This window comes from Bos grunniens, chromosome 12 (genome assembly GCF_055505025.1).
Source record: "Bos grunniens cultivar Pamir isolate PY7600 chromosome 12, Bosgru_T2T1.0, whole genome shotgun sequence".
Classification (NCBI taxonomy): Eukaryota; Metazoa; Chordata; class Mammalia; order Artiodactyla; family Bovidae; genus Bos; species Bos grunniens.
This window is the reverse complement of record NC_141176.1, coordinates 15,602,550-15,622,089: the sequence shown is the minus strand read 5'-3', so window position 1 is coordinate 15,622,089 and position 19,540 is coordinate 15,602,550. Positions and strand designations below refer to the sequence as shown.

The following is a 19,540-nucleotide window of genomic DNA, read 5'->3' as shown; positions in this document are numbered from 1 at the left end:
TGCCCATTTTTTTTAGGTACCGTAACAGTACTGTGCTTATGTATCTTTAAAAAAGGAATCCTTATGGAGACTTGTACTAAGAATTTAAGGGTGGAATGATATGTTGTGTGAGGCTGTCTTTAAAATGACCCTGTGAGGTACAAAGAACAGTGGCTGGGCAAGAGCTGAAACAAGACCAACCAAATGCTGAAGTCCGAAGTTAGATGACAGGCACATGGAGTTTCACTATACTATTTCTCTACTTTCGCATATGCTTAAATTTTTTTTCCACAATGAAAAGTTAAGCTGCAGGCCAGAAGGGAGTGGCAGGATATATTTAAAGTGCTGAAAGCGAAAAACCTACAACCAAGAGCAATCAACCCACAAGGCTCTCAATTCAGATTCCATGGGGAAATCAAAAGCTTTACAGACAAGCAGAAGCTGAGAGAACACAGCACCACCAATCCAGTTTCACAACAAAGCTAAAGGAACTTCTCTAGGTGGGAAACACAAGAGATGAGAAAGAAAGAGGAAGGGGGAAAAAGACCTACAGAAACAAACCCCAAACAATTAAGAAAACGGCAATAGGAATACACACACTGACAGTTATCTTAAATGTAAACAGAATAAATGCTCCAACTAAAAGTTAAGCTAAAACCTCAAGAGCAGTCCCCTAAAAGCACAGAAATTTCTTCTGATAAGTCAAAAGGAATAAAAACAGCAGCAGGAGGAGGGGCAGGGGAAGAACAGGAGAACAAAAAAACCAGCTACTGGGGAGGTGAACAGGTTCTCATCACTCCCGTTGGCTCCGTCAAAAAAAAAAAAAACATTTTTATTTTATAACTTTAATCTCACCAGTAGTTATACCAAATAGGTGGTCCACTTATAATAACACCTTCTTTTCTACAAGAGGAGGGTTTCTCATCCTTGGCACTACTGACATTTTGGGCTGGACAGTTCTGTGCTACAAGGAGCTGTTTGTGTGCACAGCAGGCTGTTTGATGACACCCCCAATTATTCCATGCCAGGAACACGCACCCAGGGTGACAGTCAAAAATGTCTCTGTGTGTGTGCTCAAGTCACTCAGTCATGTTCAACTCATTGTGACCCCATGGACTGTAGCTAGCCAGGCTCCTCTGTCCATGGGATTCTCCACAAGACTACTGAAGTGGGTTGCCAGTTCGATCGCCAGGGGGACATCCTGACCCAGGGACTGAACCCAAGTCTCCTGCAGCTCCTGTACTGGCACGTGGATTCTTTACCACTGAGCCACCAAGGAAGTAAGTCCTCAAAAATGTCTCTAGATGATGCAAAGCAGCCTCCCAGGTGGAAATCACTGCACTACATAATATATAAACACAGCTTTGTATATGGAAAGTGGCAGGTTAAAAACATACTCATAATTTGCAGACAATGATCAGACAGATTATTTTTGTTTCTGCAGGACAAACCCAATAGGCAATTTACAAAGGAACTGAGGTTTATAATAAGTGAAGCAATGTATCATTTAGATAAAATCACAGTGATTTATAGACTTTATAAAGGCTTAGAAATAAAATGCAGCAGGACAATGAGGGGTACAAACATATTTGAAAAAAGGGAACTATCTTTTTACAAAAGTAATTTGTTTTTAATCACTGCTGCTGCTGTTTAGTCCCTAAGTCGTGTCTGACTCTTTGCAACCCCAGGGACTGTAGCCTGCCAGGCTCCTCTGTCCATGGGATTTCCCAGGCAAGAATGCTGGAGTGGGTTGCCATTCCCTTCTCCAGGGGATCACCCCGACCCAGGGATTAAACCCACACCTCCTGCTTGGCAGGTGGATTCCTTACCACCGAGTCACCTGGGAAGCCCCTCTTAATCACCAACAGCACCTTAAAAAAGCTGGGTGAGTTTATATTATTCTACTTCAGCATGTGTTTGAAATGTTCCCAAATATAAAAGTTCATTTTCCTCCCAATTTCTTTCTTTTTTTCAATGCTGTCAGTTACTCACAAAATTAATTTTGCACCTACCCTCTGAAAACCACCAGTATGATGATTAAGGGCACAGGTCTACCAGCTGCATGTTGGTCAAATTATATCCTAAGTAAGCCTGTTTCTCTCATCAGTTAAATGACAGTGGTTTCCACCTCATAGGCTTGTTGTGTGAAACAGTTGCTAAGGAGTACTCAACACAGTGGACAAAATAAGTGTACAATAGGTTGTCCGTTTGTTAACTATCACTGCTTAATGACAAAAAAGATGTAAACATTAACAAAAAGTTCCTTCAATTTTCCTAAACCAAATAGTTATGAGCAGCACTACTCACAATAGCCAAGACATGGAGACAACCTGAATGTCCACCAGCGGATGGAGGAAGACGATGCAGCATTTACACATGCACAGTGGAATACCACTCAGCCCCAAAAGAATGGAATAATGCCAGTTGCAGCAACGCAGATGGACTTAAAGATTATCAGACTAAGTGAAGCAGGTCAAAGACAAATGTCACCTGGTATCATTTATACGTGAAATCTAAAAATACGGTACTTATGTACAAAACAGAGAGAGACTCACAGACACAGAAAACCATTATACATAGAAGTGATAAACAAGGTCTGACTGTACAGCACATGCAGCTATGATAAACCATAAACCAAAAGAATTTTTAAAAGAATGTATGTGTATATAACTGAATCATTTGCTGTACGGCAGAAATTAACACACAACATTGTAAATTAACACAACACTGTAAATCAACTATACTTAAAAAAAAAACCTCAGAGTTCTACTGCAATGGCAACTAGCAATATGCAGACGGTGATAATTTACACAACAGCAAAAATCATGTAAAAGCAGTGATAAGAAAAAAATTCAACAGAAGAAAAGAGCTGTAGTTTGAATGCTGTAAAGCACACACAGATACACATAAAGCTTAATTCAAACCTCTGAAAATTATATAACTGATTCTCAGCACACAGGAAATGCACCAAGCACTATGATAACGTGTCTAGTGGTCAACCAAGTGTCACATCACACAGCACTGAACTAATCTGACTGGCAAAGAAAAAGTAAAAGAATCATTCGTGCCAGAATAAAAATATAATGAGCAAGAAATAACGTAGGGAACAAAGGAATTTAATATTCAATTTTGAATCTCAAGGTTCTTAAGACTTAACTTTGAAATAAGAAAATCTACCCTTTGTCACTAACAAGCCATATCAGTTAAAACCAGTCTAAGGAGTACCTTTAGAATACCAGTAATACTTAGGAGAAAATCAACTATTTCAATACGTATTTGCTTTAGCGAGCCCAAGTGCTGTGTTCAGTCCTATATGAGACATTCTGGCAATAAGCATGAGACACGGTCCCCTGCCCATAAGGTTTAATTCAGGGACAAAGTGAGTAATACAAACCTTACTGCCATAAAAGTCTAGATGAAGGAAGAATCAACAAAGACTGGAGTCATAAAGGGAAAGCTGGTTACGACTATAAAAAGCAAACAAATCCCTGGCAGAGAAAAATAAGGGAAGAAGGAGAGGCAGCAGTGTCGGGAGGCTCTGGGGAGGGAGAAGGGATTCTAGCAGCTTGGAGGGTAGAGAGGACGGCTGAAGTGTTCAGAGGACAGTCGGTTAAACGGTATCAAGAAATGTGTACGTGGTTCATGCCTGGTGATTCAGCGGCTAAGACTCCGCACTCTCAATGGAGGGGGATCAAGTTCAGTGCCTCGTCAGGGAACCAGATACCACAGGCCACAACTAAAACACACCGCACGAGCCGCAGTTAAGACCTGGCAGAACCAAATGAATAAAAACGAATATTAAAAAAAAAAAGAAAAACAAGAAGGAAATGTGTATTTCTACTATAGAAATAACCTAATAAGCAACTGACTGAATGTGAGAGTCAGAGGAGGCTCAGCACAGAAGAACGATGTATCACTGACAGAGATACGGACATGTGGAGAATAAAGGAATGAAGAAGTCAATCTGATTTTGTATCTTCTGCATTTCAGGTGATGAGAAATCCAAGTGGATTGTCTGTTAAGACAACGAAGGATGGGATGGGATATCAGGTGAGAGACTAGACCTTTGTCACTGTTACCACGCTGATCAAATCTCTGTCATGCCTTCCCCGGATTACTGCAATAGCCTCCAGCTTCCACCCTTGTCCTCAAGGAAATTAAACCACGGAAAGATGCAAAGAGGGACTTCCCTGGTGGTCCAGTGGCTGAGACACTGTGCTCCCAATAGAGAGGGTCCAGGTTAGACTCCTGGTCAGGGAACTAGACCCCACATGCTGTAACTAAGACCCAATGCAGCCAAATAAAATAAAAAGTATACATAGAAAAAAAGAAAGGTGCAAAGAGAGTTAGGGAACAATGACATGAGACAGAACAAATGACATTAGGCACCAAAGACTTGCCTTGGAGTGTGCACCATCTAACGGCAACATAGACCTCACTTGCATTATCACAGTTCTACAAAGAACATACTGTACAAACTCCAGAAGAAGGACAATCTTGATCCTTTTCCATATTCCCGGCAAGATAATCCTCATAAAGCCATATTCACTTTGGAGTACACTGTAACCCCAAATGTGAATACAACATGTTCAGAAAGAGCACAACACTACCGAAAGGATTTACAAGATTAAATACGAAAGATTAATTTTGACGATAACAAACCTCAGCTTTCTAAATCACCGTCTTTTGTGTAAGTACCAGCGATGAGTTATACTTCAGAAAAACCACCAACCTGATAAAAGGTAAAAAATCTGAAACAGGGTGCCTTTTTCTACCAAGGAATTACAAGTTTCCCCACCTCAGGCTTTTTTTTCAGACTGCTTCCTTTTTATCATTTTGGTGCCACGCCTCTTCCACTCCAGGAACAACCATAGAGGTAGAGGAAACCTCACAAGTTCGACAGGTCTTATTAAATCCAACCAGTTGGTAGACTAATTATGCCTATGTTGTGCCCTGCACAACGTACCACACAATAAATATTTGTTGAATGGCTGAATCTTCTCCAGGAGAAAATGCATATGTTTAACGTTCTCTACTTCCAGCAATATTACACTGAAAATTATGGCAACAGAATAATGAAATAAAACAAACCCTGGTGGCTGATGGTACAGAATCTGCCTGCAGCGCAGGAGACCAAGGTTTGATCCCTGGGAGAAAGGAATGCCAACCCACTCCAGTATTCTTGCCTGGAGAATTCCATGGACAGAGGAGCCTGGTGGGCTACAGTCCATGAGCTCCCAAAGATCTGGACACAATTGAGTAAATAACAATTCCACCTTCCTTAACTTTAAACCACATGACAGAAAATTTACAATTTACCACTTTTTAAATTCTACATCCAAGGGGAAAAAAAACCCCAATGATTTTCTGACATCAGTTTATGCAGATATTGGCAATCTACGACACCACGAAACTTTGCTGGAGTACAGCTGACCCTTGAAGAACATGGGTTTGAACTTCAAGGGTCTACTTCAATGCGGATTTTTCTCAATGGTAAAAACCACAGTACTATTCAATCTATACTTGCTGACTTCGAGCACACACAATTACAAACATGGAGGAACCCTGGACACGAAGAGCCCACTGTAAACTATACCTGTGTTTTCAACTGTGAGTGTTTGTGTCCTTAACCTTCCCATTTTTCAAGGATCAACTGTATATTCTGTTAAAACAATAATGTTCTTAACATATAATTTCTTATACCTTTCTTTGTAATGTTTAATGAAAATACAACAAACCATGCATGTTTTTCTTTTATACAACCAAATAAACTTTCTGAATTAGGTATGAGAAATTAGTTCTGTTAAAATGAGGTAGCCTGTTGCTTTACTAGTAGTATTGCAAATTCAGTGAAGCTTAAAAACCAAGAAACAATGAAAATGAACATATACTCTTACATACGCCACCAAAAAAGTCCCCTCTATATTTAATTCACAAACTGAAACACCTGCTCCCCTTTTACTGAGCTATTAAAACATTTAAGAGCAAACAAACAAAATTTAAAACCATGCAAAGCTTCTTAGAAGTCGATACCAATTAAAAGAAGTCAATCCCTATGCATTAAGAAATACAGAAAGCGCACAAGAGCCAAAGTATTTCCTATATTTTGACTAAATACTCCCTAGAGTTAAGCAGTATATTTTAAAACACAATTTACAGTTGCTGAATATCAATTTACCAAAACAGGCAAGGATGACCTTATCTTGGCAAAACTCATAATACTGTTTCCTCAACATCCTAGAAGACAGCTTGATGCACCACACTCTTCCATCTGCTTTGTTCTATTTCTTCATGCCCCAAATGGAAATTAAACCCTTCCAGTAACAGTCAAAAATTCATCAATCACAGGAAAGGACTTCGAGCACCGAGCAGAGAAGTACCATGATGTGAATTAGAGGTAGACAGAACCATAGGTGGAACAGCCCTGGTAATGACCTTCGAGAGTGTGTGGAGAGAGATAATCTACACAACAAGTCCAGGAATTGCATTTAAATGATTCTACGCCCACTCACCTGAGGAGCTCTCAGTGAACACGGTTAATGTCTGTCCTCCGACACTTTGTAAGACAAATGGATGTTCTCTAGGAGCACTGACTGAAGCCGGTTTTCCACCAATATCATGAATATTTGCAAGATCCTCATTCAAAGTAAATGAAACCTAGTAGACACATTAACGAAAGCTTATTACAATATACTTTTGTATTCAAAGTATCTGTACAGAAACTGTGACTATAAATCAAATATTTTAATGTGAATCTTTTCCAATCATTTTATGAAGCACTTTTAAAAAATTTTATCAAATAAGCTTTAATAATTAGTCATAAATCTATTCCTATTTGTCTGAACAATGGGGTTAATATACCATTATAAAGATAGCTTTCAAATGTTTCCTCTAGTCTACGGCTGAAAAAATTCTATTTGTAAAACAGAAGTAACTTGTTTCCCTAAGGTATCTGCGGTCAAGGAACCATGTCTTGTTATATTTATACCCGTAAATACATTAAATAAATATTAGGTGGATGGATGGATATACAAACAGAACTATCCATCCATCCATTTGTTCATCTACCCATGTCCGAGCAAAATGCCCGGCACACAGAAGAAAACCAATATTTGCTGAATGAGTGAACAGTAAGTATTAAGAAAGCAACTGCTTGAAGCAGGGGGAAGAGATCTATTTACTCAGAAAGCTTAAACACTCCCATAAGCAGAGGATGGCTTTCTTTTTTAGATCCAATGACTACCATATGAGTACATGGTGCTGTTTTACTTTCAAATATTTCAACAAATACAACTAAATATGTATAAGGATAACTCAATATTGAGGTTTAGAATGAAAAGACCCAGTAGGTCTTTTTTGAAAGACCCAATCTTTCAAAATGCTTTTTACCATATCTCCCCACATTTTTCATCAAAGGGATTTATAAAGTGCTGATCTCTCAATCACACAGAAAGATTAGGAAGTATTATTTAAGTATCTCTCTAGTATGTGACAGGTACCACAAATTATGTCCTAGACTCAATGGGTCAAAATCTAAGGCCTTCAAAAATCTGTGTCAAATACATTTGCCACTCTGAAATAATGTTAAAGTATTACTGAAGCAATACTAGTTTTCATAGTACTAAGAGAGGGGATATTTAAGTCAAAGTAGAAAAATGCTAAGTATGAGCAACTAGAAAGGAGCCTATTCACCCACACAAGAGCGGCATTTACACTCTACTATGTTTTCCTGACCAGCCACCAGTTTCATGTGGAGTTTTCCAGAGCAAACACTACCCTCTTTTTACTAACCCTAATGCATAGTAAAATAATCTCATGTTTTAAATAAAATTTCCATAGAAATAATCTTACCTCGGTCCTTCCTTGATTTCTGAAAGAGAGAAAAGAAAACATTTCAATTATTTAATTTCATGTTTTTTCCAAATGTAAGCTAAGAACTATTAATAAAGGAAACACAACTTCATATGTACATTAAAATATTACATTTACAGAGATTAATATTAGGACTTCCCTGGTGGCTCAGACGGTAAAGCGTCTGTCTACAATGCGGGAGACCTGGCTTCGATCCCTGGGTCGGGAAGATCCCCTGGAGAAGGAAATGGCAATCCACTCCAGTACTATTGCCTGGAAAATCCCATGGACAGAGGAGCCTGGTAGGCTACAGTCCATGGGGTCACAAAGAGTCGGACATGATTGAGCAACTTCACTTTCTCTTAGTTCTCCTAACTATTCTATTTATAATCCTATAGGAGAAAAAAATTCACATTAATCCCACGCGAATATTTCATTTTGTTTTTTGACCGCACTGCACTGCAAGCAGGTTCTTAGTTCCCTGACCAGGGATCAGACCTGAGTCCCCTGCAGTGGAAGCATGGAGGCTTAACCACTGAACTGCCAGGGAAGTCCCACCAATGAATATTTTAGATGTTATAAGTTCGTGTCTCTTAACACTATAACAACCTGCCCTAATAATATTTTAGCCAAATAACGATCTTATTACAATTCTTATTTTAACTTTTGAGTATTTTTAGCATTCAGCAGCATGTGAATGGCATGTTTAATACCAGATAGAGAACTTCAACAAATTTTACTATTTATTTTGTCCAGCTAAAGAAGTTTCATTTACTTAACAAAATTTTAAAGATCAAAAATTATTATTTTAAAATTATAAGCAATCTTCTCTGCTATTAAATAATATGCTCATACAGAAATAATTTTATTACAGACAAGCCAAAAAAAATTTTAAATTAGCCAAGATTCTACTGCTAACATCTTCTACTATTAGCTACAGTAAATATCCTTCTCTACTATCTTTTTTCATAATTTGCTTTTAATTTTTGGGTGCACTGAGTCTTCCTTGCTGTGTACAGGCCTTCTCTGGTTGCAGACAGCAGGGGCTACTCTAGCTGTGGTGTGCGGAGCCCCTCAGCACAGTGGCTTCTCGTTGCAGAGCACAGGCTCGAGGTATACGGGCTTCCGTAGTTGCAGCATGTGGCCTCAGTAGGGGCGGCTCACAGGCTCAGCTGCTCCTCAGCATGTGGATTCTGCCTGGCCCAGGGATTGAACCTGTGTCCCCTGCATTGGCAGGCAGACTCCTATCCACTATATCACCAGAGAAGTCCCATACTATTTTTTATTTACTTGAATTACATGTTTTTAAATTGTTTTTTTACCAATATGGGATCAATGTACTCCCTAATAATAGCCTAATTAAAAAAAAACAAATATGTATTAAATACCTGTCATATGCAAAGTACTGAGTGCAGGGCCCCTTTGCTAGCCAGCAGAAGATACAAAAGCTAAATCCATAACCATAAAATGAAATAAACTTTAATTAAGAGAGCCACAATATGCCAGGATCAGACAGGAGAACACCATCTCTTCTATTTTAAGAGGTAAGTATTGGCTCAGCAAGAGGCAACTTTTGAACTAGTATCAAAAGTAAAGAGCTATGCAAAGTCATGGAAGAGTCTGATCAGAAAAATGTGATCAGATTTGGCTGTGAGGGAAAGTACAAAATAAGGAATAGTAGGAGATGAACTACAAAGGAAAAATGGAACCAGACCATAAATGATCTCTAATATCACAGCACAGACTTTATTCTTTGTGCAATGGAATGCTACAAAAGAATAACAAGTACAAAGTTCATAACAAGTACCATATTCAAAGTTCCTCCAAATCTAACATTTATATTCAAACTTAAAGTGTTAAACTCCCTAAGCTCATATGAGGTATTTATTAGCTGATGATCAATCACTGAGTTTGCTGAGTGATTAAGAACAAAAGTATAACAAGTAGAAAGACATGATCCAAGAAACTTATTCCAAAAAATACAAACAGAATAGACATGAAGACCAGTTGGGAAAGTACTATTTCTCTGTAACACTAGGTTGAGTTCCAACCTGTGCCTTCTTTCAGTGGTTCATTCATTCACCGCCACTCAGCGTTTGCTGCACATCCAGGGCCTTGTGACAAACGCACGGCATGAGTGTAGGTCTTTATCCTCAAGGTCTCAGTTTAATGGGGAAACAAAACCAGTTCCAATCCATGAGCAATTACAACAGGATTTCATAACTGTAACGGGATTCCTAGATTAAGGAAAACTAGAGAGACCTGACAACAGAAGGTAATGCAAGACTGCGGACTGGATCCTTTTGCTGTAAAACATCATTGAGACAACTGGCAACTCTTAAGTGAAGTCTGATGATTAGGCAGTAGTACTATTCGGTGGTTAATTCATAGATTTGAAAGGGTGAACTGTGACTGCCAAAGAGAATGCCCCTGTCAGAAAGTAGCTCTTTATTTTCCCCAGTGAGGTACATACTTTAACACATTCTGAATTTAGGAGATATATCCCTAAGGGAAACCTTACTGCTTTCTTTTAGATTTAAATATTTATTAAAATCATAGCAAAAATGAAACAGTTAATGTGGCTTTGGATATTTCTAACTTTATAAAGATCTCTTGTTAATATCAATGCATGCAACATTAGAAGACAGGAACGTATTCAAATTATATTCCTGAAAAGTCACAGAAGAATGCTGTATTACATGGACCTATCTGGTGGAAAAGTTCTTTATATTGTTCTTCCAACTTTTCTGCTGCTTGAGACTGTTTCAAATTAAAAATATTAAGCAATTTTAAAATGTCCCCAGTTTACTTAATTAATCCCTTACTAAGAAATTTGAGAATGCTACTCATTTTTCTCCATAACAAACCATGCTGAAACAATTATCTTTGTGTATCAATCTTTGCATCACTAACGAGTATAACAAGCACACTTGTTATTTCCACAGGATAGGTTTTAGAAATTGATGGAATTGCTGGGTCAAAGGCATAAGGATTTTATTATTAACATCCTAGCTTTCTCACTGTCTGAGTCCCCCTCTGCGAGATGAGTCTCTCAACGTCTTTCTGTAAGGGCAGCACCAAGAACTGAACATAATGCTTGCGCGGTGAGCTGACTGGCAGAGAAAACAGTGGACTGTTATTCTGCTTTGTTTTGAGTAGCAGTGCATATCTGCGCTTGTGTGTATGAGACATGTATATATACGTACATGTGTGTGTACATATATATATGTGCATTAATATACATGTGTGTTGCCAGACTGCCCTTCAGAAGGTTTGTACCGATTTAAACTCCTATCCACAGTGTAACTCTGTTCTAAACATAGTCAATTTTTATAACAGAAAATTATCTCACTGATTTTTATTTGCATATTTTCCATTATTAGTGGGCCCCCACAACCTTGAATGTTAAATGTGTTTAGAAATAAATCTCTGAGAGAAGCTGTATTAGCACAGGCTGTATGACTGTCAGTAAAACATGACATTTATCAAAGATTTTAAAAACTGAAGTTTTCTGAGGCAGGATGGTTATGTAGAAAGGCTGGTTGTAAAATTAAAGCAAAACTGTAAACAAATTAAAATGCAGTACCCATCAGATGTTCAAAGGTATTAAAAAAAATGCAAGTACAGTGATTTAGGGACGTGGTGGGGAATGCTTGATGAAAATGGCCCAAATGTTAGCAACTGTTAAAGTAGGCTGTTATTCTCAGCTTATTCATAACTAGACTCTCCTTTTTCTCAGGCGTTAACAGACCACATTGAGGAAGAGCTGCATTCGTAGCTGTGCGTCTCCCCCTCCCCTCTCTGCCACTCTCGATTCCTCTATTCCATAAGCCCTCTTTCAGCTCTTGGCCAATCGCACAGGAAGCTGCTGCTGCTGTTTAACTCTGGGAGATCGGAGCGGGAGAGAAGACATCAGACATGATGCGGTCTATGCCTGTACTGGGTAGTTATGACAGTACGTGAACACTTACTAAGTATTTTACACACACTGAATCCATGAGGTATTAATACCATCTCCTTTTAACAGATGAGGAAACAAGAAAGGGTAATAAGCAACTTCCCCAGAGTCAAATGGCTGGTAAATGACAAGGTCTGGATAAAGCCCAGAGCTGACGGACTCCTGAGTCCATACTCTCCTTATCAGTATGGCACATTGCTTTTTTAAAACCTTAGCTGTTTTTTATTTTTTTCCCCAAATATATGTTTTTTGAACCACACAGATAACCCATAAAGGGTTACTCTGCCTCTAAACATCAATACTTAATTATACATCTTCTAGTTTTAAACGGAGAAGGCAATGGCACCCCACTCCAGTACTCTTGCCTGGAAAATTCCATGGATGGAGGAGCCTGGTAGGCTGCAGTCCATGGGGTCACTAAGAGTCGGACACGACTGATCGACTTCCTTTTCACTTTTCACCTTCATGCATTGGAGAAGGAAATGGCAACCCACTCCAGTGTTCTTGCTTGGAGAATCCCAGGGACAGGGGAGCCTGGTGGGCTGCTGTCCATGGGGTCGCACAGAGTCAGACACAACTGAAGTGACTTAGCAGCAGCAGCAGCAGTTTTTAAAAACAAGAGAGTTTCACCTGGTTTGCCCTAGATCTTCTCTTGAACGGCCACAGTCCCTTCAAATGCTCCTCACAGGAAACTGATTTTCGTTTTCTCACTGTCCTAGTCTTACTCCACTGAATGAACTTATTTGTCCATGTCTCTAAGCATAGCACTGAAAATGGGACACAATGTCTGCCCTGTAAGCTAACTGACAGAGAAAAGTGGGGTTATCAGCCCACTTCACTTGAAACAATCGTCCAATAAATGAAGCCTTTTGTTTACAGCCACAAAACTTTGATGACTCCTATTTAGCTGAAATTAAGTCTTGATAACCTAGTCACATGCACTGCTAAACCATTCCTCGCTTATCCTACACTTATTTAATAGTGACTCTAGTAATCAGTAAGAAGAATGAAAAATAAGTAAATTAGAAACATAAATGAGATAGTCAGGAGACATACTCCAGAACAAGCTCTTTTCAAGCATTTCTATAGAAATCTTGGGGAACCAATCACTATGTATCTGTTCTCATCATTAACAGCATCTAGCTCTTCTACCGGAGAAGGCAATGGCACCCCACTCCAGTACTCTTGCCTGGAAAATCCCATGGATGGAGGAGCCTGGTGGGCTGCAGTCCATGGGATCACTAAGAGTCGGACACGACTGAGTGACTTCCCTTTCACTTTTCACTCTCATGCATTGGAGAAGGAAATGGCAACCCACTCCAGTGTTCTTGCCTGGAGAATCCCAGGGACGGGGGAGCCTGGTGGGCTTCCATCTATGGGGTTGCACAGAGTCGGACACGACTGAGGCAACTTAGAAGCAGCAGCAGAAAATCTGCTAGGCTTTTAATCTACATATAAAATACACATCCTAAAGGAGATCAGTCCTGGGTGTTCATTGGAAGGACTGATGCTGAAGCTGAAACTCCAATACTTTGGCCACCTCATGTGAAGAGTTGACTCATTGGAAAAGACCCTGATGCTGGGAGGGATTGGGGGCAAGAGGAGAAGGGGACGACAGAAGATGAGATGGCTGGATGGCATCACCGATTCAATGGACATGAGTTTGAGTAAACTCCGGGAGTTGATGATGGACAGGGAGGCCTGGCATGCTGTGATTCATGGGGTTGCAAAGAGTCGGACAAAACCGAGAGATTGAACTGAACTGAAAATACACATACATCTGTTATTATTAAGGCAAGTGTGTATTAATTGCTCAGTTGTGTCCAACTCTTTGTGACTCCATGGACTATAGCCTGCCAGGCTCCTCTGTCCATGGGATTTTCCAGGCAAGAATACCGGAGTGGGTTGCCATTTCTTTTGCAGGAGATCTTCCCAATCCAGGGATCTAACTCGGGTCTCCAGCATTGTAGGCAGACGCCTTACCATATGAGCCACCAGGGCAGTCAAGAATACTGGAGTAGGTTGCTATTTTTTCCTCCAGGGGATCTTCCCAACCCAGGGATCAAACCCAGGTCTCACTGCATTACAGGCAGATTCTCTACCACCTGAGCCAGCAGGGAAGTTACATACAGTTTATTGCCAAGACCAGGATACTCTGGGAGTAAAAGAAGGGATACTATTAATAACTGCACAGAAAACTTCGTAAACTGTAAAACATGTAAACCGGCCACAACATGGGGACACGGCTACCCTAGGCATACTGGATGTGACATATAAAACACCTGCTTTAAACTAAGGACACGTTTGAAATTTTCTTCCAAACAAAGAGTGATCAAGAAAAATCGCAGCACACCCATACTGACTAGTTAGCGTGCTATCTTTAATAGATGCTTTAGGCGTCAAAGCAGTACTTAGGGCTTGCACAGGCTTCCCATGTGGCTCAGCTGGTAAAGAAACCACTTGCAATGCGAGAGACCTGGGTTCGATTCCTGGGCCGGGAAGATCCCCTGGAGAAGGGAAAGGCTACCCATTCCAGTATTCTGGCCTGGACAAGTACATGGGGTCACAAAGAGTCGGACACGACTGAGTGACTTACACTTTCACCTTCAGGGCTTGCATAGGTCTCCCTACACCTCAGCTCCTTTGACTCTATTTCCCATACTAACTCCCTCTTCCTCACACCAAGAGAAAGATTGTACATTCCTAAACTAGGTATTTTCTGTACACAGAGATTTTCAGGAATGCAATATTCATGGTAGGGAAAGGAAGGGAATCTAAGCTCAGAAGATTAAGTGTCTGTCCACAGTCTCACGGACAGTAAGTGACAGGGCCAGAACTGGAAGCTGCTTGAGTTTTCTTACCACTCAAAGGACTGAATTCACGCTGGTTCTGCTATTAAATGTTAGTAGCTTCTTAAGATACTACCGTTCTCTACCTAATTTCAGAACTCTGGATATAAAAGCAGGCCTGCTTCCAATATGGCTTGTGAAAACAAAAGGAAGAACTAAAAGATCTGTCTGAAACAAAAGTAAGTAAGATAAAGGACAAAAAGTACTTAGGGGCATAAACACAACAAAGTGTCAAAGTTTCTTACTTTAAAGACACGACGTCATCCAAGAACATAGCGTTGCTCCTCCAAAGAACACCTCCAGGGGGGGTTCAAATAACATTCAGAGACTGAGAAGATGAGAAGGAGCCACCAACAGAGCGATGTCTCAGAAGTGAGATGAAAACAGCATGGTGTGAGGGTAGAAGTGATCAACTCTGTCAAGTTATGCTGAAGGTCCACCGAGAAGGGCTGCTAGTTGACCCTTGCATCTTAGAATACGGATGCGGTGCTTGTGCTCAGTCGTGTCCAACTCTGGCACCCCATGGACTGTAGCCTGCCAGGCTCCTCTGTCCATGGGATTCTCTAGGCACGAATACTGGAGTGTGTGGCCATTTCCTCCTCCAGGGGATCTTCCCAACCCAGGGATTAAACTCTTGTCTCTTACATCTCCTCCACTGCAGGCAGATTCTTTACCACTGAGCCACCAGGGAAGCCCATGAATATGGTAGACTGTTTTTGTATTTTTTTTAAAAAAGGCAACAAATTCTTTCCCGCAAATCCCACCTGGAGGCGGAGTCTACTGCAAGTTCCATTTGGCAAACATTATGCAAGCACAGGTTTGCAAAGTGTTTGTGCCGTGGGGCTTCCCTCTCTTTCGCTATAGGAACTCTTTCACCATCATGGGAATGAACACAATGGAGATGAAACACAGGTGGACCCGGCCCCGGCTGACAGTAAACCAACCCCAGACACACAGGCGAGATCATTCTAGCCAGGAAGACCAGCCAGGTCAGCCACAACAAGAACTGTCTAGAACTGCCCCCATAGAATTAAAAACAAATAAAATGGTTTTGTTCTAAGCCACTAAACTTTGGGGTAGTCTGTTAACAAGCAAAAACTCAGTGATAAAGAGGAGGATACTGGTGGCAGAAAAGAGCTGTTTCAGTGGAGGAGTGGGCGTGGATATCGGATTAGAGCTGGACTATGAATGAATGGACAGAAAGAAGGGAACACAAGGCCTGTGGCTGACACCAGCTGAGCTACAGGGGCTTCCCTTTCAAACAAGGCCAGTTCCTCAACCAGGAAACACCAAACACTCTTGTGCTGTTTGCGAGGTATTCCCTACCCTCTTCCAAAGCCTCTATAAATAGGTATGGTGGCACAATGGCAAAATCCTTCTATGGCCAACTCAAGCATACCTCCTCAAAGATGCAGAGGACGGATGAGGGAACTACATACTCTGCTACTTTACTGCCAATAGATTTTAGCAGCAAATTATACTTGATATTTATACTTGTCATTAGAGGAGTATATGTGTGTGCGCGCATGTGCACACACAAATCCTTACAGGGCACCTAACCAGCTCTTAACAAGCCTTGGTAAGCTCATCATTTCTTATTTTCCAGATAAATTCTCTGTTTGAAAAAGAACTCTAATTACATTTAAAAGTACTTGTAAAATAAATTCAAACAAGTTTCATAAAATGTCAAAAATTCATAAATAACTTACTTGGCAATCCTCAGCTTCCCAACTTCACCTCTTCCAGGGGCTTTAGCCCATTGCTGCGACAAATATTTAGGAACCTAAAACAAAATATAACACTATTAAACTAGGTTTTGGATGCAACAAGCTAACAAATCCTTTTAAGCATAAAGTGATATACTGCTTCGAACAGGACATGGAACAACAGACTGGTTCCAAATAGGAAAAGGAGTACGTCAAGGCTGTATATTGTCACCCTGCTTATTTAACTTATATGCAGAGTACATCATGAGAAACACTGGACTGGAAGAAACATAAGCTGGAATCAAGATTGCCGGGAGAAATATCAATAACCTCAGATATGCAGATGACACCACCCTTATGGAAGAAAGTGAAGAGGAACTCAAAAGCCTCTTGATTAAGGTGAAAGTGGAGACTGAAAAAGTTGGCTTAAAGCTCAACATTCAGAAAATGAAGATCATGGCATCTGGTCCCATCATTTCATGGGAAATAGATGGGAAAACAGTGGAAACAGTGTCAGACTTTATTTTTCTGGGCTCCAAAATCACTGCAGATGGTGACTGCAGCCATGAAATTAAAAGACACTTACTCCTTGGAAGGAAAGTTATGACCAACCTAGATAACATATTCAAAAGCAGAGACATTACTCTGCCAACAAAGGTTCGTCTAGTCAAGGCCATGTATGGTTTTTCCTGTGGTCATGTATGGATGTGAGAGTTGGACTGTGAAGAAGGCTGAGCGCCGAAGAACTGATGCTTTTGAACTGTGGTGTTGGAGAAGACTCTTGAGAGTCCGTTGGACTGCAAGGAGATCCAACCAGTCCATTCTGAAGGAGATCAGCCCTGGGGTTTCTTTGGAAGGAATGATGCTAAAGCTGAAACTCCAGTACTTTGGCCACTTCATGCGAAGAGATGACTCATTGGAAAAGACTCTGATGCTGGGAGGGATTGGGGGCAAGAGGAGAAGGGGATGACAGAGGATGAGATGGCTGGATGGCATCACTGACTCGATGGACGTGAGTCTGAGTGAACTCTGGGAGTTGGTGATGGACAGGGAGGCCTGGCGTGCTGCGATTCATGGGGTCGCAAAGAGTTGGACACGACTGAGCGACTGATCTGATCTGATCTGATTTTCTTTCTGTCTGTCCTAACTGACCACTAAATAGCAAGCTCTGATTATATGTTTTGCACTAAAGAGATATTAAGATATGTAAGAAATGATTTTAGCTCTCCAAGTGCTTAACACCAACTGAGTTGGTGACACAAAACTAAAACTGGGCATATAGCTTAACAATAACGAAGTGCTAATTTATGTTCCCAAGTCTAATAAAAGTTCAGAGATGAGAAAGGCGGCCAGAAAAGGCTTCTTGGAGAATAACACTGACACGTAATGTAGAGACACTACTGAGCTTAAGATGATTTGAAAAGTCATGTTTTATTATGTATAAGATAACTAATGTGATGAAGGATCTGCTGAAATAAAAAGAAATTATTCAATGTAACAACTAGCATTTATATAACACTACTTTCCTGACACTGTGATATGCACTTTTCAAACATTTATACCTCACATCTATATGAGGCAGGTACTATTCATTATCCCCACTGCACAGACTATGTATTTGGAGCAGCCAGGGATTATAAAATTTAGCCAAGGGTATATAACTGGCAAATGAGGACCCAGGATTCAAATCCAGGCACTCCAGTTCCAATGCCTATGCTTTAACCAATACACTATACTGTGGGTGCAATCAGATATATGCAATCAAAATCTCAAAAGGTTAAGAGCATATAACCTAGTATGGCCACCTGTTATTTCTTCTAAGACACAGTTGGAGCTCAGGAATCAGTACATAGTTTAAGATGGCCCTACTCTGGAGGATACGATGCTCCACGTGAAGTATGAAGTGCAACGCCTCACACAGCAAGTGCTCAGTGAGTGTCCGGTGTCAGTTTTACTTTCCACAGTAAGTCTGGAATGATAACATGAATGTATAACAGAGTCAAAGAGTGCTTCCAAAGCTGCAAAGGGAAAAATCCTATCTAACAAAGTTTCATTTCCAAGAAGAACCACATGACTATTAGTTCAACTGCAGTGCTTTGAACTGAGTAAAAATTTAAGAAGACCCTAATGGTATTTGTTCATTCCTCACACTAAAATAAACCGAACAACTACTGTGTTAAAAACATGCCAGAAGCCTGGAAGAGACGTAGGGGAAGGGAGCCCACGGTGTCAGGTGCCATGCTATCCATTTTACACCCACAATCCCACTTAATCCTCCCAATCACCCCGCAAAACTGCACCGCTCTCCTCATTCTATAGACGACAAAACCGAGGCTCAGAGGACTGAAATGACATGGTTAGCTACTATTAGTCAAAGACTCCAGACTGGTCAAATGCTCTCTTTGCTACACCATCCTTTACATCCTCTAAAGGAAAAGGAGTTTTGAAGATTCCACATCTTAAAGTTTCAACTATACTGCGCTCCACTATTCATGCAAGCTTACAGGATTTGGCAAATTTCTTATGATAACTGTACCTACCTATTAGGTCTGCTTTGATTACAGATGAGAAGAAAACCCACTGAGGCATACAGAAGATTTACTGGCAAAAGTAACTAAATATTCCAGAAGGAGTGTTAAGGTGGCCTGATTAAGGGCTCAAATACCGTCACCAGGACTCTCACCATCTCTCAGCTCTTCTCCTCATCACACTAACTCACTTCTTTGACAGCCTTCCCCTCTATGTAGCATGACGGCTGAAGCCACTCCTGAAGAAGAAGAGTTCTTCCCCAAATCCCCAGCAAAATCGTTTTTCTCTTGTGGCTCTGACCAGGTCACGGGTCCTTCATCTGGCCTGTTACTGAGCCAGAGATGAGATCCCTGCACCACCAGCCTGAGCCAGTGACACCTTTGGGGAGGGATAGTCAACACCTTAGAATCACCAGACTGAAAAAGCAGAGCGGTGGTGCCCAAAAGGAAACTCAAGGTACTGTCACGGTGAGTCGAAGAAGCAACTGTCAACATTCCCTGTCAGAACTAAATACAAGATGTGAAACCGATCTGGGCAAATACTGTTACATCAAATAAAACCCTGAATCCTCAGACTATGTAAATTATTACATAGTCCTCATGTCCTCAATCTTGAAATCCTGACTAACAAGTTAGCCTTTGCTTCTGGATTTGTCTGATTTTTAGCCC

General features: G+C 40.6%; 1 protein-coding gene across 3 annotated transcripts in view; it reads right to left on the bottom strand.

Moving 5' to 3' along the window:
• The window catches only part of GTF2F2 (general transcription factor IIF subunit 2), a 135,677-nt gene that overhangs the window by 104,787 nt on the left and 11,350 nt on the right, over positions 1-19,540 (bottom strand). For all 3 annotated transcript variants that reach the window (XM_086328899.1, XM_086328898.1, XM_086328900.1), the window contains exons 2-4: positions 16,347-16,420; positions 7,831-7,849; positions 6,492-6,636 (exon numbers count right to left, since the gene is read on the bottom strand). In XM_086328899.1, the coding sequence (XP_086185025.1) occupies positions 6,492-6,636; positions 7,831-7,849; positions 16,347-16,420 (238 nt within the window). The remainder of the gene's footprint in view (positions 1-6,491; positions 6,637-7,830; positions 7,850-16,346; positions 16,421-19,540) is intronic.